The sequence below is a fragment of the Myotis yumanensis genome, unplaced genomic scaffold (genome assembly GCF_028538775.1).
Source record: "Myotis yumanensis isolate MYYU_CA2020_CCGP unplaced genomic scaffold, mMyoYum1.0.hap1 SCAF_10, whole genome shotgun sequence".
NCBI classification, from domain to species: domain Eukaryota; kingdom Metazoa; phylum Chordata; class Mammalia; order Chiroptera; family Vespertilionidae; genus Myotis; species Myotis yumanensis.
This window is the reverse complement of record NW_027223761.1, coordinates 52,724,221-52,749,954: the sequence shown is the minus strand read 5'-3', so window position 1 is coordinate 52,749,954 and position 25,734 is coordinate 52,724,221. Positions and strand designations below refer to the sequence as shown.

The following is a 25,734-nucleotide window of genomic DNA, read 5'->3' as shown; positions in this document are numbered from 1 at the left end:
CTGTTGATGTTTCTGCTACCTACTTACCACTTGTCAGACCTAAGCTTTCCAGAGTGTCTCCTTGGACTGATTGGCTTCTGTCAATACCTTACCAATACCTTATCCCTATCAATATCTTGCTGGAAGAGACTTTCTCACTGTAGCTGGCGTGGTGACTACTTGCCCATTTATCTCAGAGGCATATCCCAGATATATCACTTAACAAATATCAAGAAGAAACCACATCAGTCAAAATCAATGAACTCCTTTGAAAATTGGCATGAATTATGGCAATCTTTATTAGTTACATTCTCGTGGTAGCAAGCAAGGAAAGTTTACTTTTTTTCTTAATGTAAGCAAAGTTATTGATGTAATATAAAAATATTTGGCTATCTCATAGATCCTGAGAACAGTACCATGGTAGAATTCATGAATAACTTAATTTCATAATTTAAATTGTATTAGTAGCCTCTCTGCTTGCTTCCTGCTTCTCTATGATTACCTTTATTCTTCCCTCTTTTTGTAAACTGCTTTCCTCCTTTGGAAAAGAATGTTAAGACAAACCAATTACATATTACAGTCTGGGTCACCCAAGACAGGTTCATTTTCTTAAGGCTTAAGTCTAAGTTTATCTAGATTTACATATAGTCAAGCCTTGAAACTTCTGATTAAAAGGATATTTTTTCATATTTTTTACAAATCTTTTTTCCAGTTAATGGAAATAAGCACATAGAAGGGATATGTTGGAATTTGCTAAGTTAGCAATTTGATTTAGGGGTTCAATTAAAGAGGATATCTGATATGGAGAGTGAAGGTATAGGGATGGTAGATCAATATGAAGTGTGGAGATAAAACTTAGAAGAAACCATCAAAGTAACTAGGGAATTGGTTTTAAGACTCAGAAGCTAAACTAAATCAAACTAGTTATGAACTCACATGATTTCAAACATGAGACAAGAAACAGCAGTCAGGCTGAGCCATGGGAAGATCTGAAATTACCCACTGATGAGAAGAGCACACTTCTGGGCTGTACTTGGAATTCTGCTGCACTCTGCGTTATCACCACTTGATCTTTATTCTCTGCGGATATGTGGCATTGACTGCCTAAAAGATCCCAGGAAGTTTCTTTATAAATGGCCTGGGAAGGTCTGTGAGGGTCCTGGAGTAGAGCAATGGGGGATCTTCAGAGAGCCTGGTTTAGCTGTACAGTGGGATAGTCTGTTATTCATAATAGCCCACCATGGCATCTCCTTGCCCCTCACACCAGAGAGCTGCCAATGTCACATGTCAGTGATGTATGTTTGTGTGCACACAATTCACACATGAAAGTGTATGTTCATCCACTTTTAGTGACTTTCATAGATGTAGTCTTAATTTTGGCTTCTGGAATTTGTTATCACTGAGAAGCAAAGAACTTTCTACATAACATGGATTGTGCTTCAAGTTTCACAGTCCGTATCCTGAGTTATGCAATAATTATTATTTTAGGAAAGCTGAATATATAGTGACTGGTTAATGAAGTAAGATAGTCAATATCAGAAAAGTAGTCATAGTCATATTGATGGTAACTAGAGATTTTTGGGTTTTCTTAGAAATGTTCTCCAAAGCTTACAAAGTGGTATCATATTCATTTATACCCTCATCTAAACTTTATAGATACATTTAGTCAATAATTCCTAAGTATTTACTGAGTTCCTTCTGTGTACTCAGGTACTGTGAAGATTTATAGGGAAATATACTATCTTTGTTATTTTCTAAAATAGAGTCTGGAAATACCAAATTTACACAGGAAGTGGAAAATAGAAGCATAGACATACAAAAGTGATGAATGTCACTGTCTGGGAAATGGGCTTGTGTATAAATGTATTCCAAGACCATATTAATACAATATATAAGGAGAAAAACAAAAATAAGATGCGTTGAAACCCCAAATCAAATCAGTATGTACATATTTACTGATCATACTATTGCTGGTGGATATGGGGTTCTTGCGATGTCACGAGGAAAAGCATTCCTAGGGACCCACAAGAGGGGATAAGATCTGATAGCAAGGTTTATTCAGGAAGCAAAATTATAGAGGTTCTCCAGTGTCCCATCGCTGTCCAATTCACCATGGAAAATCAGGGCCAGATATAGAGTCAATGTCCAGAGATCCCGTGCCATATTAAAGCTTAGTCCAGTCTAGCATTTGATGAGCTTAGCTTGTGTTCCCAGCTATAGTCTGTTGCTTTGCTGCTGTACCCATGCTGGAGCCTGCCTGTTGGACCCACTGGCCAGTGGCCACTTGACTAAGGCCACATGACTAAAGAGAATGCATAGAATGCATGAATGCACAGCATGAGTGCAGGTGAGAGAGAGGGGGAGAGAGGGATAGAAAAAGAGAGGGGGGAGGGAGAAGAGTGAGAGGGGAGGGAAGAGAGAGAGAGAGAGATTGATTCTTTGTTCACCTGAAATTATGTTTTCTCAGGCCTGGCAAGAACCAGAAACTTTTTCAAAATAATCAATCACCTTCCTAAATTTTCCCGGGTTTGCATTGGGGTCTACCCCCTAGTCAATTACCTTTTTCTCAGGTTAGACTAACAGGTCTCTATGGCAGGTACCACCCCCTGCCCCATTTTGACTTTATTGTGCATGTCCTTATCTCCCCCTCTTCCCTGTACCCCACATACACAATCCGGTACCTGAAGGGGGGAGAATAGGTTTAATCCCCCAGGAGGGACAATGCTGTGATTCCTTGGGGTATGAAGCTGTATCTTCCTGGTGAAGCAAACAGGCTCCTTTCCTTCATTAATATCTCACTAACTTCAGTAACAATACTATACTAGATAATAAGGTAAAATACAATATTAGGTGTGATACTCGGAAAGTTTTCAGGAAAGTAAAGGAGACAAGGCATCATCACTTTCCAGAGTCCTGGGAACCAATTAGAAACCATAAGAGAGATGTCCTCAAAAGTAAAAACAAACAATAGTAACAACAGTAAAGCCATTAAGGCATCACCAGATTGCTTTCAACATCTAATATGTAAGACCCTGAGGCATCACTTGCCTTCATGGTGGCCTTTGCTTTGCCTCGATCTTGTGTGGTGCTAGAGATCTCCAATCAATGCAAGATTAGATGCTAGGATCAAGGAGCAGCTTAGTAAGAAAAGAATGGATTTGAAGTTACAAAGTCAGTGTTAAATATTAGCTTTCATTTTCCCTGAGCCTCATTTTTTTCATCTATAGCATAGACATAGTGATAATAATGCCTCATCAATATGTTTTTGTGGAAATTAAATAATAATATATATGTATATCCTTATATGCATAGTGGTAAGTAATATCCTATATAATAAAAGCATAATATGCTAAGTGTCTGACCGAACAGTCTACCATTTGGTCAACTGCTTGGCCAGTTGCTATGATGCACACTGACCATCAGGGGGCAGTAGGTTAGCTTGCCGCTGGGGTCCGGCCAATTGTGACTGGGCGAGAGGGCCGGACACGCCCTGGAGCCCTCCCACTGGCCGGCCAACCTCCTGTGGTCCCTCCCCAGCCAGCCGGCCCCCATCAGCCCTGATTAGTACCGGGTGAGATGGCCCCGATTGGCCCCGATCACCGGCCAGGCCGAGGGACTCCACCCATGCACAAATTCGTGCACTGGGCCTCTAGTGTATTTAATAAATGGTAATTCACATGATCTAATCCATTCTCTTCAGTGTAGTTATAGCCACTAACACAGCATTGAGATTTCTCTCTGGGGTATAAACAGTTCACAAACTACATAGCGATATATCTTCACAGTAGTCCATCTTTAGGGACACTTTTAATAATAATATTTAACATTGATTCTGACATTTAAGTTTACAAACACATTCAAATATATAACCTCATTTAGTCCTCAAACAACCTTTTCAGAAAGTGATTATTTCTATTTCCATTCTACAGGGAAGAAAAATGAGGCAAAAGGGGTTAAGGGACTTGCCCCCAGTTCACACTACAAGGAAGTGGCAGAGTCCTCAAGTATTGGGAAGTTGATAAAACAAACTTGAACCCAGGTCTTCTAATTCTAAACCTCTCATTCTTCTCTCATGCCACATGCCTCTTCACAAGCACTGTTTTTATGTGGAGTCCCCTGGAAACTATCTTTCTCCAAAGCCCCCATTTACCCACAAGGTACTTGCTAGTAGGAGTTTTACAAACCAGGAACGTCTAGTTGACCTGCTATGTAGATATGTAGACCAGGGGCATGTTCTCAATGTCCAATGTTTTTAGTCAAAACACGGTATTTTATTTTGTAAAATCTGCTGGATTGCTACTTGTCTTATCATTCGGTTAGGATCCCATAGGCACAGATTGACATTAAAAACCTGTTAACTCTGTTAACTCCAGAGGGCACATCTAATGAAATGTCCTAAATGTTGAATACTTGCCAAAGCCACTGTGTCGTAAAGAACAGCTCTCGATTAATCATGATGAGAATATTTCCTCTATCTAAATGAAATCTGCAATTTGGTAAGAAGATTAAAGATCCTTCAGGGATGAAGGGAAAGTTGCTGTGGAAATTCTAGAAACTAGAAAATAAAGATAGGTCTACTCAATATTCATGAAGTCAGATTGGTTGATGCAAATACAGATTGCACTCTCTTATTTTTTTAATGACTTGGCTTATAGCTCTCCTATATCATATTTTACACAGATTCCTACTCAACTTTAAGGCAAATGACTGTAGTTTGTACAATTTAAAAAATAGTTCAGTATATTCAATAAGATTTTCTGCCACTTTGACTAAGTGTTCATTTTCTAGCCAAAGATTTTTAAGATATATGATCAGAAATGTATAAATAACAAAAAATAAATAAATGATGACAGCATGCATAATAGGTAAACATATATATCACTAAGTGAACCCTTCTATTTTGCATTGAATACAACATACTCTCAAAAGGCAGTTTAAGGGGAAGGGTTGTAAATATTGGTTTAAGTTTAATTTTGCTTCTTAGAGTGGGAAATCAAATTTACTTAGCACAGCCACTTTAAAAAGAAATGTTACCAACTTTAGCTCTCACCCAATGTTTTAGAAATCTTTGCCTCTTAAGCATCACCAATCCTCATCTTCTAAACTGCTGGATAAAATTTAAGAGTAAATGAGTACAAGTTCTATGAGTGCTTACTTCATTTCATTATGTTGTAAGTGTGGCAAACAAATATTTAGATGGTGTTGGGAACTTTGAGCCATTTCATTTTTTTCTCCTAACACTTGACACAGTGCCTATAAGGGTCCTCAAGAAATACTGTTAAGCTCTTTGTTTAAAAAGTTAACAGATTCTTTGAATAGACTACTTACAATATTTTCTACTTCTATTTTTCAGGCCAGCCCTGCTCCTATAATTGTCAACACTGATACATTGGACACGATTCCCTATGTAAGTAACATTTTTATTAAGGATTTCTTTAAAAACTATTGTAGAACTTAATCAGCTATGTTTCAATTTTAATACATATTCAGTTTTACTCAGTCCAGATAATTTTATGGAATGGTGTGTGGAATGAGTTTTGTGAGTTTTCTTTGTCATTTGCTAAATGTCGGTTTAGTCATGCAAATGTTTTTCTATTTTATCCATTGTTTTGTAAAGCATAGGGCCTGTCATAAGAAAAATTATTGCCCATTGTGTTCAAATGTTAGTTTCCTAGGTGGTTCACTGAAAAGAGATTGAATTGCTTGTGCTAGTAGAAGAGATGAGCAAACTTCTCTGGATCTCTTAGTAAATATTCAAATCAGTTTCTGTTACAGAGCCTAGAACATAAGTAAGTGTCAATAAATATTTGGTGTGTTTTTGCTGGGCTTCTAACAAGAACTGGAACAAAAGTCTTGTGAGAGTGAAGACTGTCTATATATAATCAATTGTATGGTTTTATAAAAGCCTGGCATGAGATAATAGGATCACTCATATCAGTAAAGCCTGGGTTTTGTAACTGAAATATAACCACTCTGATGACCAAAGTTCTTGACAACGGGGTCCAGTTGGGCGGGGGAGATTGGAGAGGCAATAGGCCACATTATGTGTGAGTGGTTGACATTATGGAGGCTCAACAAAGCTTTGCAAGTAGCCCTTAGAACAGATACAGATTCATGCATACAGAGGGTTGAAAGAAAGGAGAGGGCTGCAAGGATGGTGGGTAGAAGGACAAACAGGTTTATGAACTTTGGTTAAATGAGAAAAGCATGTGAAACACTTAGAAGAATAGTTGGCACAAAGTACGTGCTTGGTAAGCACCAGCTACTCTCAGTCTTAGACCTCAACTTCAAATGCTTGCAAGGGCCAAGCAACAGATCTAGATCCAGATCCAAACTAATGGTACAATGGGAATAAGAGGGCACATGGCCTTCCAAAGGGAGCAGCTACCACTCAGCTCCAGTGGGTTGGTACCAAGGGGGTCAAGTGTTGCCAGACCACCCAATGTTTCAATAGAAGTCAGAACTTTGAACTTTGTGTAAAAGTCTGCAATTTTTAAGTACAGGTAACTGATTTTCAAAGGTTCAAACAACCGTGTGTGCCACAGTGTGGTTTCTAGTGCAGAGGCTGCCCTTTGAGAGATGTCTGCCGGGAAGGAACGGGAGGACCTGGGCCGGTCCTGCTAGCCGGGACTCGGCCACAGGGGAGAAGTATGCTAGAACTGGAGTACAAGGTGGGGACTTGATTACAGGAACAAGGGACTAAAACTGGGACACAGGGTCAGGACAAGAATAACAGCAAACTTGGTTTAATGCTGAGTCACCTGAACTACTGAATTAGAGCTTCTTAAATCTCTCTGAATGAGAGTTGTTTGGGGTCAGACCGGAAATGGGGTTAAGTTTACTGGTAGAAATCAAGTGGCCCTAGAGGTGAAAAGTAAAGGACTCCATTGGAAGGAAGCAAAGCAATGCATTAAGGACACAGAGTGTCCAGTAGTCTCTCTCTCACTCTTTCTACCTTGTTGTACTTACTAAACATTTATATTGGGATTACTGTATACCCGACACTGTTTTAAGGATGAACAAATATTAACTCACTTAATCCTCGTAATAACCCTATGCAATAGGTACTATTAATTTCTCCATGTTATAGATGAGGAAACTGAGTCCTAAAGAAGTTAAGTCACTTTCTCAAGGTTGCACAGTAAGAGGAAGGGCCAAGAATGAACCTAGCGAGCCTAGTTGTACAGTCTGAGATCTTACCTGATGCTGGTAATGCTCCTTTCCTCCTTCCCTCCCTTGTTTTCTGTCTCTCAACATGTTGCTTTCTTACGCCTTTGCTACATGTGACTTTGGGTGGAAGACCACTTGTCACAGAGGCAGCAGTACCTTTGGGGCAGAGACCCATGTTTATATTAAGGAATCCAATATCTTTATTTCAGTAAATCTCTTTACTGTATCCATTGGCAAAGCAAATGAGCAGTGCTTTGAAGAAGTAGACACAGAGCACAGAAACTTAATTTTCTAAGTAGGACTGCTTTCTTGTGGTAGATCTGTATGATGTCAAAGCCTTCTATTAAAGATTTTGTGGCTTAACTGCCAGATGCCCTCATGCACAAATAATTTATCAATAGAAACTAAGGATTTTGTACAGACATGCCCAATTTATGTCCCGACTAATTAGCTAGTAAGATGGGCCACATAAAATAAAATAATCAAACTGCTCCCATTCTCCTAAATATCAACTTTGTATCTGACTTTGAGTTCTTCAAAGGGCTTTTTTTGTTCTATCTTCACCTGTTTTGTATTTATATTTAATAGTGCCCTCTGTGAGCCTTCTTAAGAGTTAGACTCTTCTGAAGTGTATAAACAAGACACCAATCAGAAAGGATATGTGCACCCCTATGTTCATAGCAGCACAATTCACCATAGCTAAGATCTGGAAACAGCCTAAGTGCCCATCAGTAGATGAATGGATTAGAAAACTGTGGTACATCTACACGATGGAATACTATGCTGCTGTAAAAAAGAAGGAACTCTTACCATTTGCAACGGCATGGATGGAACTGGAGAGCATTATGCTAAGTGAAATAAGCCAGTCAATGAAGGAAAAATACCACATGATCTCACTCATTCATAGATAATAAAGACAATTATAAACTTATGAACAATAATAGATACAGAGGCAGAGCTGCCTCAAACTAATTGTCAAACTGCAGTGGGAAGGCCAGGGAGGGTTGGGGGGCAGGGGGGAGGGGGGTAAGAGATCAACCGAAGGACTTGTATGCATGCATATAAGCATAACCAATGGACATAAGACACTGGGGGGTAGGGGAGGCCAGGAGATTATCAAGGGTGGGGGGAAAGAAAGAGGACACATATGTAATACTCTTTGTAATACTTTAAGCAATAAAACAATTTTTTTAAAAAAATAAAATAAAAATTAAAAAAAAGAGTTAGACTCTTTACAAAGTTTTGCTAAGCAGCTTCATATGGTGAAAACATCACCTAAATTAATCTATTAACCAGGAATTATATAATACCTATTTAAGAGGTGATTGGTTGTGAGAATAATGAGATTAGATATATAAAATGATGCTTTAACTTTGGCTTACTAGGGATTTATTTATTTATCATTTTACTTGATACACACTTGTGAAGTAACATATGCTAGACCCTAAGAGAATGGTAAATATGTATATCTTCCCCCATATAAGAGAATGAATACATTATCTACTAAAAAAAAGGCAGATTTAGTACAAGGACATTAATGCGAATATGCTTTGGGTCTTAGCATCAGCCCAACCCTCCCCCTTTTTCCTGACTCACTGGGTAACCTTGAACACTGTGCCTTTTACAGTCCATTTTCTCATTCCCTAGTGTTCTATACTTTGTTTTCCTCTTTTATTTCTCATGTTCTAGTTGTGCGCATAATTTCAGCTCTATTTAATGAAAAAATGATTTTAGAGCTCCCCAGAGCATTTCAGTCATGTTGCATAAGAACGCTTCCTTCTTTAAAAATATTACCTAAATGACAAAATTTTAATTCTATATTAGTGTCCTCTTCAAAAGTAATTTTATTACAAGTAAATGTATTAATTTTGCCAGTCAGCAAATTTGATTTTAGAAATATATCATCCTTATGGAAATGATTCCTTGGCATACATGCAAGCAGCAAGTGAGTAACTAGAGGAAATCTGTGGTCAAAGGCAATTTTTAAATGTGTAAAAAGGTTACAATAGATACTTAAAGAGATTTCTGCCTTTTTTTGAGGTGGAGAGTAAGTTAAGGGACATTAGAGCTTTTAATGTATCTGCCATGAACAAAGGTTACTTAGGTTCTTACACGTGACTGCTTCAAATAAACTCATTCTTGTATAATGTCCTGATACTTTAGGGATGGGTAGGACCTTATATGTGCCACAGTCAGCCTCTCATGCAAAGCAGGAATCCCCTTTATGCAGATGTTTTCATTATGGGCCTTTATGGGTGGGACAGTGCTACCAGAATTTGTCATTTTCATTTTGATGCCAAAGCCCAGGACACAAATGCTCAAGAGAAAACAAGGCGAAACAAGAACATTTCCATTTCAACACTCCGAGGTTGCCATTTTTTACTCCATCTTTTTATTCTTCTCCATGATGCATTGAATATTGTCTTATGCAAGGTAGTAAACATGCTCTGTTCTTAGAGAGGGTGAGTAAAGCCTGCGTCTGATCTTTACATCTGGATCCCTGAAGGCTGACTTAGTGGGAAGTAGCATGTTACCGCCTGGTACTCTGCAACCAACTGGCACGGAAGCCTCTCGGGCACACCTCTTCCCTTCAGCAGACCCTTCAGAGTTCTATATTGAACACAAATCCCATTCTTTCTGCTTTCATTTTATAATGGTTCTATTTTGATCCGTGTTCTGGGAAATATGCTGTGGAAAGTGTGGAAAATTCATGGATCATGAGGTTTAAATCTTGTTAAATAACTTGGGGGTTCAAGGAATGCAAACCTCTCATTTTCAAATACAGATATCTGAGCTCTACTAGTAAGTGGTAGAACTTGGTCTACCATTTACTGTTACTCCATGTAACAGTCTATTTTTGGTGTGCAACCAACAACCACAAAATCACTGATATATAACAATAAGCATGTATTTCTCCCATAAGTGCTTGCTGGTTGGCCTGGTCAGCTGTTTAAGGCTGTAGATTACCAGGTTGGCTGGGGCGTCCCTGCTTCACATATTCCAGTATGGGGCCCAGAGGGTGGGACAGCACTTCTCACAGTGTGTTCTTTTCATTATCATGGCCGAAGCACAAGAGGTCAAGCCCAGGACATACTAATAAACATAGTTAGAGCCTCTGCTCATATCACATCCACTAACACCCCATTGGCCAAAGCAAGTCATATCGCCAAGCTCAAAGTGAAGGAAGGAAGGAAGGAATTTTGCTAAACAAGAAACTAATTTGCCATACCAAATCCTCAAATAAAAGGGTCAAGAATCTGTACATGTCCCTTTTTAAGAAAAAAAAATCAGGTACAATATAAGGAATCTTACACTTCAAAAATATTAGTAGGTCAATTATAATAAACAATGAAAGTTTCAAAGTCCTGGTTCAACTAATATGGGAAGAGGGTGTCTAATTTATTAAGGATGTCTAAAAGAAATGAGAAATAAAAGAAACATCTAGCAAGTACTGGCAGTACAATGACTTTCCTTTCCTGTGAGACACTGTTGTCTGAAACATTATTTCCAGAAGTAGAAATAATAATGGAGACAAGAGTATTTGGTTCAGAAATTCCAGGACTGTGGCTTGGAAAACCTCCCAAGGAAGTGAGGAAGAGAGAGGAGGAGAGGAGAGGAAAGGAGAAGAGGGGTAAGAAGGAAGAATTAGGTTACAAAAAATATGAGAGGGTCCTTCCTAGAAGGTATTATGCTGAGTGAAAGAAGTCAGTCAGAGAAATATAAATGCCATAGGATTTTACTTATATTTGGAATCTAAAGAATAAAATTAATAAATCAACAAAGTAGAAAGACTCAAAGATATAGAGAACAGGCTGATGATTAACAGAGGTGAGAGGGTTGGGAGGATGGGTGAAAAAAAGTAAAGGGATGAAGACATACAAATTGGTAGTTACAGAATAATCACAGGGATGTAAAGTACAGCATAGAGAATATACTCAATAATATTGTAATACCTATGTGTGGTGCCAGGTGGGTACTGAAAATATCAAGGGGAACTGTGTAAAATATATGATTGTCTAACCACGATACTATACACCTGAACCTAATACCAAATGATATTGAATGTGAACTGTAATTGAAAAATACAATTTAAAGTAAAAAAATGACAGGATCCTTTGTAATATCACCCATTGTATTTACCAGGAAGATCTTTAATGTAAAAGTTATTTGAAAACAATCATAATCTACACTAATAAAAGAGAAAGATGCAAAATGACCATACCTTTATGACGCCCACCAGCCAATCAGGAGTGAGTAGGCAAATTAACCCAACAAAGATGGCAGGTTAATTTGCATATGCAGGCGCCAAGCTGCCAGGGGCAGGACGCTTGCGTTGTCAATGGCCTCTGGGCAGCATTGGAAAGCGGAAAGGCAGCTCCGGGCTGGAGCGAAGGTGGTGCTCGCAGCCAGGGGAAGGAAGGCCCATTCTTGCACGAATCTTCGTGCATCAGGCCTCTAGTATATTTATAATATCAGAGACATTGTTTTGGTAGCAGGTTTTAAATGTTAAAGGTCATTGGATGCAGACACAGCTATGATTCTAGGGCAGAGGACAAGAGAGTGGTCTAAAGGGAATACAATGTCCCAAGGAAAGACTGACAATGTGAGTGAAGGTTGGTGAGAAGAGAGGGGGATGAGAGAAAATGAAAAAGGATGATATGGGTTTAGGGATGTAGAGAAGCCCTGAGTTTCATTTGGGAGCCAAAAAATGGGTTTGAGACTAAGGTGTTGTTCAGCAGGATTTAAATGGCATTTCTGATTGATTCCAGCAGCAGAAAGCTGAGGGTAGGAGTTCTCTGAGGAGGAGGTTGCTGTATTACCCAAGTGAGATGGCCAGGCACTTGGCTGTAGAGGTGGGTGAACAGTTAGGCATTATTTCTTTGAGTTACTTTGTGCAACAACAGACCCTTGTGATTTAAGCTACTGTTGACTTTTAATTGGCTAGCTTTCCAGAATGATTCATGAAGGGAGAGGAAACAGAATTATGTTTGTTTCTTTGAAACCGTCCTGGCAGTGATTAATAATGACAAGATATTTTGGAAGAATTTGCTGAATTTAGTACATTTATCCTTCAGCAAACAAGTTTGTTACTCTTTGTAGTTTTTCCCATGAACACTGTTAAAACTATATTGTTGATGCTTTTATCTGTTCGAAATATAGTATAATCTGCAAATGAAAAACCCTGACTTGTCAGAAAACAACTTAATTTTGTCTTAATTATGCCCATGAGGCAATAGGAATTTAGCAATAGAGGCAAAACTATCAATATTTGTTCCCGAGTCAAGCCTAGCCAATCTAAATCCATTCCTCAAGTGCCCCAGTCAGCAGATTCCTTATGCCCCCACTTGTTACTTTGCTCCAAAAGGCAAACGATGGAATGTAATGGCGCTTCTCAAATATTAATATGTATAAGAGTTACTTGGAGATCTTGAAATGCAGGTCTGATTCAGTGGGTCTGGGATGGGGCCTGCCAGTCTGCATTTCTAATAAACTCCAGGTGAGGCCTATGCTCAGTTGTACATCACTCTTTGAGTAACAAGAGAGTGTAATGAGAGAGATTAGGCTTTGGATTCAGGAGCACCTCTGCCAGTAAGTGCTTGGGTGAGTTTTGGTTAAGTCAAATTATTTACCTAAACCCCTGTTTTATTATTCATGAAATGAAGGTAATAATATTTGACTTGCCGGGTTATTAGGATTGCTCTTCCTAGTATGTAGAAGGTGCTTAATAAATTGTTCATCATAAGGTTGGGGGAGGGGTGTGGCTTTAATAAACAAACAAACAAACAAACAAAAACATTCTTTTGACTTAATTTTGAACCACTGAGCCAAGAATACAGAAGCCACAGCAAGTTCTGAGAGAGGGCAAACAGCAATTATGTAGGTCCATGGGCCTACCTACATCTAGATCTTTGCTTCTGGAAGTGTGGCCCATTGACTAGCAGCAGTGTTAGTACCTGGGAGCTTGGGAGCATAGAATGTAGGTCCCACTCAAGACCTACTAAATCAGAAACCGTGTTTTTTAACAGAAAATTTGTGTGCATATTTAAGTTTGAGAAACATTGGTCAATATGCAAGAAACTTTTGTCCAGTTTAGATCCTATCATCTTTGTTCTTTCGCCAGACTTTTGGCCTGCCCTTGGAGCTTCCCTTTTTACTCTTTCACCCTAAACATAATGCATATCTGTAGGGAAGAAAGGATCAACTCAATTCAACAAATTGACACTTTATGGCAAACTACTCTGTCTTCCTAGCTTCTAGATTTGTGTTCTCCAAGACTCCCACCTTAGGTCCTTCACTATTTAAATGTTATTAAAATAATATAAACTTAAAATTAACTTTCTCTGTTGTACTAGCTGCATTGTAAGTGCTCAGTAGCCACCATGGCTGGTGGGTATCATATTTGACAGTGCAATTATAGAATATGTCTATCTTTTCAGAAAGTTCTATTGTACAGAACTGTTCCAGATAAAATAATAGGAAAGAAGTAGAAAGGGGGAACTAACGTTTATCAAGAAACCACTATATTTGCATATATTACTTAATTCATAAATTACCTAATTAAGCATTGCAATTATCTTTCCAACTTCTGTGAGTTGGTTTCATTTCATTTGTTTTAGAGTTGAGTATTTTCATATCTTCTAAATAGTCATCACTCTCTTCAGGAATTGTGGGGAATGCTCACGTGAAAGGCATGGTCCCTGTTCTCATGGCCTTAAAAGCTTATCAACTTTTAAGAATGACACACTTGGAGGCAAATACAAGCAATTATTGAAAGCTTTCTTACAAGTTCAGTGATTCTCTCATCAATTTTTGTGTGTGAAATTAGAAAACTCCTATTTATACTGAAATGAATCTTTAAAGACAAAAAAATTAAAAAATTAGAAGCCCTGACCTACTTACCCATTCACAAACCTACTTTAATCTTTTCCCCCTGCGGTGCCCTTATAGAGAGCATTTAGCTGGCTGCTCTACTCATAACTCCCCCTCCTCTGGGAAGCTCCTCTGCATAGGCTTGTTATATTGACCTAAGGTGGGAGGCAGTGGGGAAAATATAACAGTTATCCAGGTGGAAAATGTGATTGTTAAGTGAGAGTCACCACAGAGGCCCTTCTTTCTGGCAATGGTTCCTCTGACGGCACATCTATGACATATATACCGGGTAAAGTAGCTGCTTATTCCAAGGTGCTCAGCCTGGCAGAGCAGGTTTAAGAACAAAGGCAAATAATTCTGAAAAAGAATATTTGTAGAGTTGCGCTATAGCATCACTACTCAAAATGCAGTCAAGTCCTGCCAGGAAGATTATTAGAATTGCAGAATCTCCAGCTCTGTACCAAATCTATGACATCAGAATATCTGAGGGTGCAGCCAGGGAATCTATAGTTTTACCAGCTCATCAGGTGATTTCTATGCACATTAAAGTTTGAGAGAAGCTAGTAGAAACCTAAAGAGGCTTCGGGATGCTTGACTGAAGTGGGGGTGTAGGATAGGGTAGGAAATCCTGCATACAGGAAGGCAAAAATAAAACTATACGGATTCACTGAAGTATAATGGTAACGCAGTTAGTGTTAATCTGAGCCAGCATTTAATTCTAGAGTTGTCGTCATTGTTATTTAAATCATGTGGGATGCTTTTAAAAACATTGCCTTTCATAGTCTAGTGCAGTGGTCAGCAAACCACGGCTCGCAAGCCACATGCGGCTCTTTGGCCCCTTGAGTGTGGCTCTTCCACAAAATACTGACTTCTGCGCATGGGCCACTAAGTTTCAATCGCACTGTACATGCATGCCCGCACGTGGTATTTTGTAGAAGAGCCACACTCAAGGGGCCAAAGAGCCGAATGTGGCTCTCGAGCTGCGGTTTGCCGACCATGGGAGTGGTATCTACTAGATAATGCATAGTGGTAGTACATGCTATTAAAACACCCATTGACTATCTCTGCCTGGCTCACTCCTATGCATCCCAAAAGGTTCAGCTTGAATAATGGTCCTTCTGGGAAGCTGAGATTAGGCGTGATGCTCCTGTTGTGTGCTTCCACTTCAGCCTCTTCTTCTCCTCCATAGAAGTTACCACACTACATTTTATGTATATATATATATATACACTGATTTCCAGAAAGGAAGGGAGAGAGAGAGGGAGTGAGATAGAAACATCAGTGATGAGAGAGAATCATTGATCGGCTGCCTCCTGCAAGCTCCCTCCTGGGGACTAACCACACAACCTGGGCATGTGCTCTGACCAGGAATTGAACCATGCTCAACTACTGAGCCACACATCCAGATGGCATTACTTCTTTCATGGCTGATATTTCTTCCTAGAGTATAAACTTTATAAGCACAGAAAAAAAATTGCTCCGTGTTTTCCACCCTTGTTACTTCTATAACCCAGCACATTTTTGCTGGTGTGGCTGGCTAAATGAATGAAGGGATGAATGAATAAAGATGTGAAGAAACTGCAGTAAGGTAATATGCTATAAAGAACCATCCCATTTGAGGAGTCAGGGAAAAAGTAGAATTTTAGGTAGCTCTTAAAGAATAAGGAAGGCATTTCCAGGCAGAACAGGGAAAAGGCATTCCAGGAAGAGGGAAGTCTATGTGCACAGGCCAGAGGCCTGGAAACTCATGTCCTGAGATATGTGTGGCTAAAACATAGAGTGGTAGCATGAGGTTGGAGAGGAAGGGTTGCCGCAACCTTTTACGGCTAGGGTTCAGGATCTGAAGGAGGGGCTGACGCACAAATGAAAAGGCTATACAAGAAATATGAATTTAGAAGGCATTGGGGGCCAGGGATGTCTCTTTCGTGAAGAGCACACACCAAAACTCTGGCCGGTCTGCTTTTTATTCAGTTTTAGATACACATCTTGCCCTCAGTAAAGCACGGCAAACAGGTAGCAGACAGACTGTCTCAAAGGTCAGGAAAGATCAGTAAAGATTCACTAAAGTCCAGTAAACATTTACTTGAGGCTATCAGGTCAGGAAATTGTTTCGAGCCACCACTATCTCAACACAGTCCTGCTAAGTCCAAGGTCCATCGGCCTTCCGCGTTCCTTGGTGCACTCCATGACAGTATTGGGAAGGCAGTGGCTTCCCGCAAAGGGTTCAGTCTGATTGTGAAGACCTCATTTGCTTGATATGGGATTTGAACTCTAGCCTGTGAGCATTGCCAGTAGTATCATCTTCTCATATGTTTGGGAATTTATAGACATTTTTTTCACTACTAGGATCCTATTTTGTGTGTATGACTGCTGTGTAATAGATACCCTAAATATATGTTGAATAAATAAAGCCAATAAACAATAGTGATCACTTAACAACAATGGACTACAAGCTTCTCTCAAGCTTTTTGTATATGTTCTTATCTCTTTGCCTTTGTTCTTTCTGTTCCATTAGCCCAGACTGTCTTTTTTCTCTGTACCCATCTTTTAAAGATTTCATTAAACTGCCACTTCTATCAGGAATACCTCATCAATCATTCTAGGCAAAATAATGCCTCCTTCCTCCTTGATTCCATAGTATTTAACTCACAGGGGGTTGCCTGCTTTAGAGGGTAGACTTTAGGCTCTTTTGATTCTACCACTTACTAGCTAGGTACTTTGGAAAATTAACTTCTCTGGTCCTCTTTCCTCATCTGTAAGTAGAGGAAGTAATAACTGTCTTCCATCATGTATTAATTAGTGTGTATAGGTTCAATTACATATAACAGAGACCAAAATAGCAGTGCCTTTGTAAGATTAAAATGTATTTCTGTCACATGTAACAGTCCATATGTTTTATACAGAAATGGAAAGTCAGCTCGGCTCCACAAAGTATTTTATTTTAATATATATATATTTTATTGTTGATAGTATTATATATGTCTCCTACTTTTCTCCCTTCACCCCCCTTCTCCCAACCCTTACCCCCCCTCCAGGTCATCTACCTCCTCACAAAGTCATAAAAGGGCCCAAGAAGCTTATCTTCTTGTTCTTCCCCTTTTAGATGTTGCCTTTGTGCACACAGCATCATGTTGACATGCCAAGGAGTAGGTTAGAAGAAAGACATAGAGATGAGCACTGTTCCTCCTTTTAAAATAGGATTTTCCCTTATATCCCAAGGGTTCGAACCTAGGCACAAAGCCGCACCTACCTGCAATAGGAGACGTACATGTCATCTTTCTTCTGGACTACCCTGGGCCCAAATACAAATTTGGGATTCCATTACTATGGAAGGAAAGGATAATGAATATCACAAGACAACCAGTGGTCTCTGCCATGCAGCATGCATAGTAGTGTTTTTCAGTGTGGAAACTTTCCCCCAGAGGATGCTAAAGATGATCAGAAGCTTTGTCTTTACATGTTCCCATAATTTCTAATTTCAACACTCGGATTTATTCCATAAAAACATAATATATTATTATAGTGGTATAAGTATAATAGATTAGCACTTATGGGGAATGCATGCTCACAAACATTTTACAGATAGAAACACTGGATTAAAAACTATAGAGATAACTGGCTGGAAGCATTAGAGATAATATTTAGATGCTGCTTGACTCATAAATAAATGTTCAACAAATGACCATTGTTACTGTGCAAAATTAGTACTTACTATATACTTTCTTGTTTAGTAATAGTTCTTATCATTCCATATTAGCCTAAAACAGCTGTGTTTAGCCTGGCCAGTGTGGGTCAGTGGTTGAGCATTGACCTATGAACCAGGAAGTCATGGTTCAATTCCCAGTCACAGCACATGCCCGGGTTGAGGGCTCGATCCCCAATAGGAGACATGCAGGAGGTAGTTGATCAATGATTCTTTCTCATCATTGATGTTTCTATCTCTCTGTCCCTCTCCCTTCCTCTCTGAAATATATATATATCTTTAGCGCATATATATATATATATATATATATATATATGCTATATATGTTTAGCTTATCTTTAAATTCTATGGACCACTTATCTCAGATCCATGCACATAGAAGGATTTCAATGTGTTCTTGTTATATTCAGTTGTATTAGTCAAATTAAGCTGTTTTGCTGAAGAGTAACTTTTTATGTGAAAAGATAATTTACCAGGTAAAATGTCTGTGTTTTAGTCTGATCCACATGGCCACATGAATTGAGGTGCATGCTTCTATCCAAGGGTGGAGTGCAAAATTTATTGGCTTAATTTGCAAAATGTAACATGCTCATACATAACAACTGTTTTAAAAGTATGGTGCTTTTAAAGTGCTTTTTCTTTCTCACATATACTAGTATTTATAAAAGAGAATGTAAGCAGTCATGTATGACCAAGGAGACCATGGTTAGCTGGATGAGATTAAATAGAAAAAAGAGAAAAGAAGAGTTATAGTTGAGTAAAAAGCAAAATCAGTAAAGGAAATGAGTGCAGAGTAATAAAAAGAAATGACTTAAAACCTTTACATTGCCTTCCCTTAGTTTTAAGAGCATTACAGTTGGAAAGAAGCTAACAATCCTACTTTGAACTTAAAAATAAAATGCAGGAATACTAAAATATAATTTTCCTAGGGCCTCAGGAATTTTATGTGATAGAGTATTTCATAATCTCTTGTTAAATTTCTTTGAGTTTTTAAATTAACTTTTCTACACTGATATTTTTTTAGGACCCAATTCTTGGGGAAGACTATAGCTACATATTCTCTGGGAAATTGGATAGATACCTTGTTTCTTTTTTTACTATTCCAATCGTCCCCACACATCAGTATTTGAACTCATTCAAGGCCTTTTTTCATTGCTGTTCATCCTCTTTTAGTTCTTCCCTAGGATTCAGGCTCTTTAAAAACAAAACAAAATTGTCTTTCTCAGAGGGGCTAATTGTCTTCCTTTTTGAGAAGGCTGTGATATTGGCAGTGGAAATTAATTTGGTTGTGTTGCCTGGCAGGCAAACATTTATATTCTTCTTGGTTCACCTGGACAAATTGCTTGAAATATTTGCACCTCAGTTTTTTCTCCTATGAAATGGGAGAAAATCACCTACCCTGTGGGTCTATTTCTCAAATGCAATAATGAATATGAAGCACTAAATATAGAATCTGGAATAGAGTCATCAATTACCTCTGATCTCTGATGGTTTGTAGAAGATATCCATTTTTTAAAATAATTCAAATTTTGAGCAACAACAACAAAATCTTGAGGATTTGGTTTTCAAAAGATCCAAGTGAGTCAGTCTCCTATGTCAATAACAAAAGGATCAAAGACAAACCCATTGTCTCACAGGCATTCCTGCTGGGAGCCGCTACCAGGTGGCTTTCAATGGTCCATTTCCCCTACCTGTGGTCTGCAAACCACGGCTCCTGAGCCACATGCGGTTCTTTGGCCCCTGCAGTGTGGCTCTTCAACAAAATACCACGTGCGGGCACGCACATACAGTGCGATTGAAACTTTGTGGCCCGTGCCCAGAAGTCAGTATTTTGTGGAAGAGCCGGTATTTTATGGAAGAGCCACACTCAAGGGGCCAAAGAGCCACATGTGGCTCGCGAGCCACGGTTTGCCGACCACTGCACGGTCTCTTCCCTTTTCTCAACGTGTCATATCTCAGTCCTAAATTATTTCTCAGAGTTATCATTTAGAAGTTCCAGGTTTATGTGAATATTTGAATAACAGGATGAACTCTCATGAGGTTTTCCTTTGGTGAAAAAGCATAGTTGCTGCTTCCCAGGCAACAATAATAGCAATGTGATTTGATTATACTGATTTCCACAAAGTGCTCCAAATGATGTTTTGCCCAAAGGTGCTTTATTTTAGAAACCGAGGAGCATAACATTCAAAGAATGACAATCTAATGAGGTGTCACTTGAAGGAAAAGTAGTCATGAAATAACAAAACCCAACAGGTTGAACATTATGCAAAGAGGAGTAATGAACAATAGCCCATCAAAATCAGTATTTCTTTAAAGAAAATCTCAGGGAATTGTTTGTTGTGTTTTGAACACATTGCTAATACTTTCCCTGATCCCCTGAAGCAGTGGTTCTCAACCTTAGCTACGCATTTATCTCTTTCTGTGCTTTAAGAAATATTGATGTCTGGACTCCAGGACCAGAGATTCCTTCTTAATGGGCCTGACTGTAGCCTGGGCATAGACATTGGGATGTTTTAAAACTCCCCAGGTGATTATTTTATGCAGCCAAGGTTGAGAGCAATTGACTTGGAGCTATAAAATGGAGTTTGATCTATTAGCATTGGAAGTATAAAATTAGATGCCAGCACTTACGTTGCTTATTATTTTGAAGGGAAAACACAGTAACCATAGTGTGAGCTGTGTCAAAAATCATCCAGAATGTTAAAGCATGGGTGGTTCGCTTTATAGAACAAGCCTGTGCCTTTCCCCACGTCTCCCCCCCACCTCTCTCTCTCCTTCTCTTTCTCTCTCTCCCTGTCCTCTAAGCTACAAGCAGCCTTACCTTGCTGTAACTTGTTTCCTGAGCCCATTTCTTTAACAGCTCCCTTCTACCTCTGTGACTTCCTAAATAAACTTTCTCTTATAATTTGGAAAAAAAGTTAAATCATTTTCCCTTTCTAATCTATTGTGATTCCAGAAAAACCTTCCAATGACAATGGTTGGTTTAGTGGACTCATTATAGGTAATAAACTGAACTTGCCCGCTGTTAACTTGGTAACAGCCATAGCCACTGCTAACAAAACTGTCTATGCAAGGCTCATAACCCCAGGTTCAGGCATGACCATGTAAAAAAAAATGTCCCTCCACGGGCTATTCTGCTGACACATGTCACCATTTATGAATTGAAAATGGGGTAATTAAAAAGGAAGGCATGGCCCATGCTTGAGCAGTTTGACCTAAGGACCCCTACAAGGCTGAAAAAAGAGATTTGCAGGCCAGAATACTGCTGAAAGCTGGTCTGAGTTGACCTTTAGGTAGGTTATTATGGTAACCTGGGGCTTAATGTAATTAGAAACAATCAAATATCTAGGCTCAGCCCAAGTCTTTCAGGCACTTTCCATGAGGACCCAAGGCACTGAGTTTTGCCTTCTCTTAGTGCTGATTGCTCTTATTTTAAGAGGCACACTGGTCAAACGTTTATTTAATTCAAGTTTATTTGAGGGCAACTTGATTTAATAAATGTCTGCTTGCATAGCAAAAGGAGTTGGTTCCTTTAAAACAGAGCATGATGTTGGTATGGCCAAAAACATGGACTTGGTGTCCAACAGAAATGGCTCTTGAATTTGAACTTGAATTAGTTACATAAATTTTCCAAGCCTTAGTGTCTTATCTAGTAAAATGCGGAAAACTGGAAATATGTTTATAGTATGGCAAGAGAATGATCTGAGTGATTTCATACATGATTTAATAAACTTTAAAGATAAAAGTAGCGAAATATTTCTAATTATATGCTATGCACTGTTAAAAATTGTTTACATATATTAATGTATGCAATCCTCACAATGCCCTGAGAAGTGTATTGTTATCTTCACTTTACAGGTGCGGAATCTTTTGCAAAGAGATATTCTTAAGTGTTCAAGGTTGCACAGTATCTAGTGAGGAGCATGCATTAACTAAGAGAGAGAAAAAGAGAGAGAGAGAACTCATGGATATGAACAACAGTGTGGTGATTTGGGGGGGTCAAAGGGGTTTGGTGGAGGTGGAAGAGGGCATAGAGGGGATAAATGGTAGTGTAAAGAAAGAAAAGAAAAGAATAATGTTATGGCCCTGGCCAGGTGGTTCAGCTGGTTGGAGCATCATTCCATGCACCAAAGGTTGTGAGTTCTATTCCTGCTCATGGTCAGGGCACATACCTAGTTCATGGGTTCCATCCAGTCAGGGCAAATACAGGAGGCAACCAGTCCATGAATTGATCTCTCTCTCTTTCTCTCTCTCCCTCTCATTCCATCTCTCTAAATATCAATAAAGATATCCTCCAGTGAGGATCAAAAAAAATAGAATAGTGTTATGCTACCCTGCCTCTCACTAGTTGCAATAAAATTTAGTTTTCTGAGTTACTCACTTACGAGACTGAGGAAGACACAGAAGCAGCTAAGGTCAAACACCGTGTTGTTATACACCTTACTAATAAAAGATCAGAGAGCTACAAGGAGAGGGAAATTGTTCCAGAATGCAAACAGAGGATATTTATGAGTAAAAAACCCATATTGTTGTGTAAGTTAAAACTCAAGCTGGGATAAGATCTTAGAAGGGGTATTAGTGATGTCATTGTATGTAATAAATAATCCATAGGGTGTGACAATGAATGATTTGGGATGTCTTGGGTGAAAGTCCTGAACAACATGCTTCCATGTATATTATTTTATTTACTTCTCAACATATTCATGAAGGAAGCAATCTTTTTTATTGCAAAAGAAACTGAAAAATGCTTTGAGGTCATGAAGTTCATCGATCTTATGTCATTAATAAATGGCAAATTGGACTTAAGTTAGGTCTTCTGACTTCTCCCAACTAACTGGCTGTGCCATACGGGGAAGATCTTTACAGGAATTGCAGGAATTCAGCTTCCTTGTCATCATCAGATAAGGGAACCCTCCTATTTTTACATTTTTATTTATGATCTGTGAGTTCCACATTGCTGTTAGGTACTGTGATTCATTCATATAACAACATTTTGTGAGCACCTACTATGTATCAGGCTCACTGTAGTTCAGCTATTGGGACCAAAACAAAATGACCACTCTCACAGAGCTTACATTATAGACACAATAACAAAAAAGGAAACTCTAAAGTAATAAGTGCCCTGAAGAAAATAAAGCAAAGGGATGTGATAGTGGGAGTGGGGAGGGCGGTGGCTTCTTTACAAAGAGGATTTAGGAAGACTTCTTGGAGAAAGTGATATTAAACTTGTAACCTGAATACAAGAAAGAGCCAGACATACAAAAAAAGAAAAACCTTTCGTTGTTGCTGTTTCTCTTTCCTATCTCCACCCCCGCCCCCCCCCCCCCCCCATTCCACAAAGCCTTATTTTAATTTGTATTTTGCTGTTGATGTTTCTCTTTCTCCCTCCTTCATTCCTGTCTGGGTGAATAAAATCACCTTTAACTCAAGTGCAGAAGCCATAGTACATTTCTAGAAATCGTCCGTATGCTTCATATCTCTGCATTACTAATTCTTACATGGTATGTTTGCTAAACATCTTCTTTCTGTCTTATCTTCCTCATTGCCAAGGCCTTTAGTACAGGGCTCTTCACTCTCCAGGACTCCTGGATTTGCCTCCACCTGTCCGTTTCTTGCTTTTTCTTCTTCTAGTCCACATAGCTCTCTGAATTACTAAAAACAAAACAAAACACCTGTTATAGTCCCATTATTTAGCCACCTAAAAACCTTTAATAGTACTGAATTGCTTCATAAAATCTAAATTCCTTAGTATGATATTCAAGGCTTTTTACAGGTACCTGTCATCCCTTCCCACAATATACCCTGTGTTCCCACTACTTCGTTCTTCTAGTTCCTGAATACAGGGTATTGATTGCCATGCACATGCTGGTCCTTCTTTGACGCCCTGTCTCCAAATGATCTCCTTCTTTTCCTCCAGTAAGTACTTTAAATATCGCTTCCATATGTCTGTACTTGTAACATTGAGAATTAGGATAAGTGGCGTACACATCCCAAAATAAGAGCAGCAAAATCAATGGGGAAAACATCATTTCCCTCACATAAATGGAGTTGGAAAGCTAGACAACCCATAGCACTCTCTTTAAGAGACTACAGTCACTCTATCATAACTCTCCTAGCATTCTAGCACAAGGATCCCTGATTCTTGATCACCTTATGGCTCAACGGCTGCTATAGCTCTGATCTTTACATCACATTTAGATATCAGGGAAGGACATTATAAAGAGTGTGCTTCCACCCTAGCCGGTTTGGCTTAGGGGATAGAGTATCAGCCTGTGGACTGACAGGTCTCAGGTTCAATTCTGGTCAGGGCACCTGTAGGAGGCAACCAATCGATGTGTCTCTCTCAGGTTGATGGGGATGTTTCTCTCTCTTGTCTCTCCCCCTCCCTTCCACTCTCTCTAAAAATCAATAAAAAAATATCCTGGGGTGAGGATTAACAAGACAAAGAGTGCAAGACTATGCTTCTAACTTCCAAGGACACTTTCAGATTATGCATAAGAATTAACTCACTCATTGACTAAAAATGGTCATGTGGCTACACCTGAGAGAGGCTAGAGTACACTTATTAGCTGGGTGACAATTTTTAAGAAGAGAATAGATATTCAGAGGCAATTAATAGTCTCTACTTCAGTCAGTCTTTGAATATTATTATTAGTATCCCTCATGAGGAGATTTATTCTTTATTTTTTAATCTTTTTAAAAATATATTTCTATTGATTTCAGAAAAGAAGGGAGAGGGAAAGAGATTGAAACATCAATGATGAGAGAGAATCATTGATCGGTTGCCTCCTTCCTGCATGCCTCACACTGGGGATAAAGCCCGTGACCCAGGCATGTGCCCCGACCAGGAAGTGAGCCATGACCTCCTGCTTCATAGGTTGACACAACCACTGAGGCACACTGGCTGGGTTAGTTTTTATCTTTTAAGTTCTCATCGTTCCACTACAACTCACACCTGCTATAGAATACAAGGCACATATGTGGTTCTCTATGATCTGGACCTTGTCTTTGTCTCTACTCTTAATTTCCATGATCATCCATCCTCCTCAGTACCCATTATGTATAAAGTTTCCCATTCATCTGTTTCACACTTCTGTGAAATTGCATGGTGTTTTCCTTTAATTAGAATGCTTTATCCCACTCCCACCTCTAGTCTGTTAGCACTTGCCTTATCCACTCCCTACCCTTCTGGGATTGATCTTATATTCAATTATTGCTCACATATAAGCCTTCAAGTAGACCATGACCTCCTTGAACTTACTAACTATGAATTATTCATTTTTAATCTCTAGCACCTCAAACATAACCAGAAAAAAAGTTAGACACCCAATGCATTCTTGAATAAATGAATGAAATGTACAACTGAGGCATATATTCAACTATTCATTTCATATTTTTGCAAACATTTATTTATTAATGGTATATCAAATATCAAGCTGCAAGCTGGATGCTGAGATGTAGTAGTGGATAATATAAATATTGTATCTCCATCATGGAGTTTAAATTCTTGATGATGGAGACAGAAAATATAATAATTCTAGCTATGAATGAGAAGAATATAAAGGAAGAAGAAAATAAACTACCCATAATACTGTGAGGCTATTAGCAGGATACATTTTAGTTCTTTGTAAACCTATTTAGCTCTTATTTGTGCTTTATTCTTCATGAAAAAAGTAGATGAAGGAATTTGTTATATCATGAAAGGTTCATGCCTCTGAGTATGGCTACCACCAAGAGAACTGTTAATTACCTTCTTTCTTAAGTTCAGTGACTTTCAAAGTTATAACACACCAAGCTTTGGATGTGAAGATTAATGTGATTGTTGACATTAATGGCTTCACATAAATTTTTGTGGTGAATTGAACTCCATTAAAATTGTGGGATGTTCATCTCTATTGACTAGCTAAATGTTTATGAGAAACCCTTACTTATTCTTTTAAAAAAGTATATTTATTGAGTGCTTGCTTAGTACTGGTTGCTGTTTTAAATGCTTTGCATTTAATTCAGTTCTT

At 38.8% G+C, this 25,734-nt stretch overlaps 1 protein-coding gene across 21 annotated transcripts in view; it reads left to right on the top strand.

Annotated features, from left to right (window-relative positions):
- The window catches only part of DLG2 (discs large MAGUK scaffold protein 2), a 1,989,136-nt gene that overhangs the window by 1,290,023 nt on the left and 673,379 nt on the right, over positions 1-25,734 (top strand). For all 21 annotated transcript variants that reach the window (XM_070425737.1, XM_070425735.1, XM_070425736.1 and 18 more), the window contains one exon: positions 5,333-5,386. In XM_070425737.1, coding sequence (XP_070281838.1) covers positions 5,333-5,386 — 54 coding nt within the window. The remainder of the gene's footprint in view (positions 1-5,332; positions 5,387-25,734) is intronic.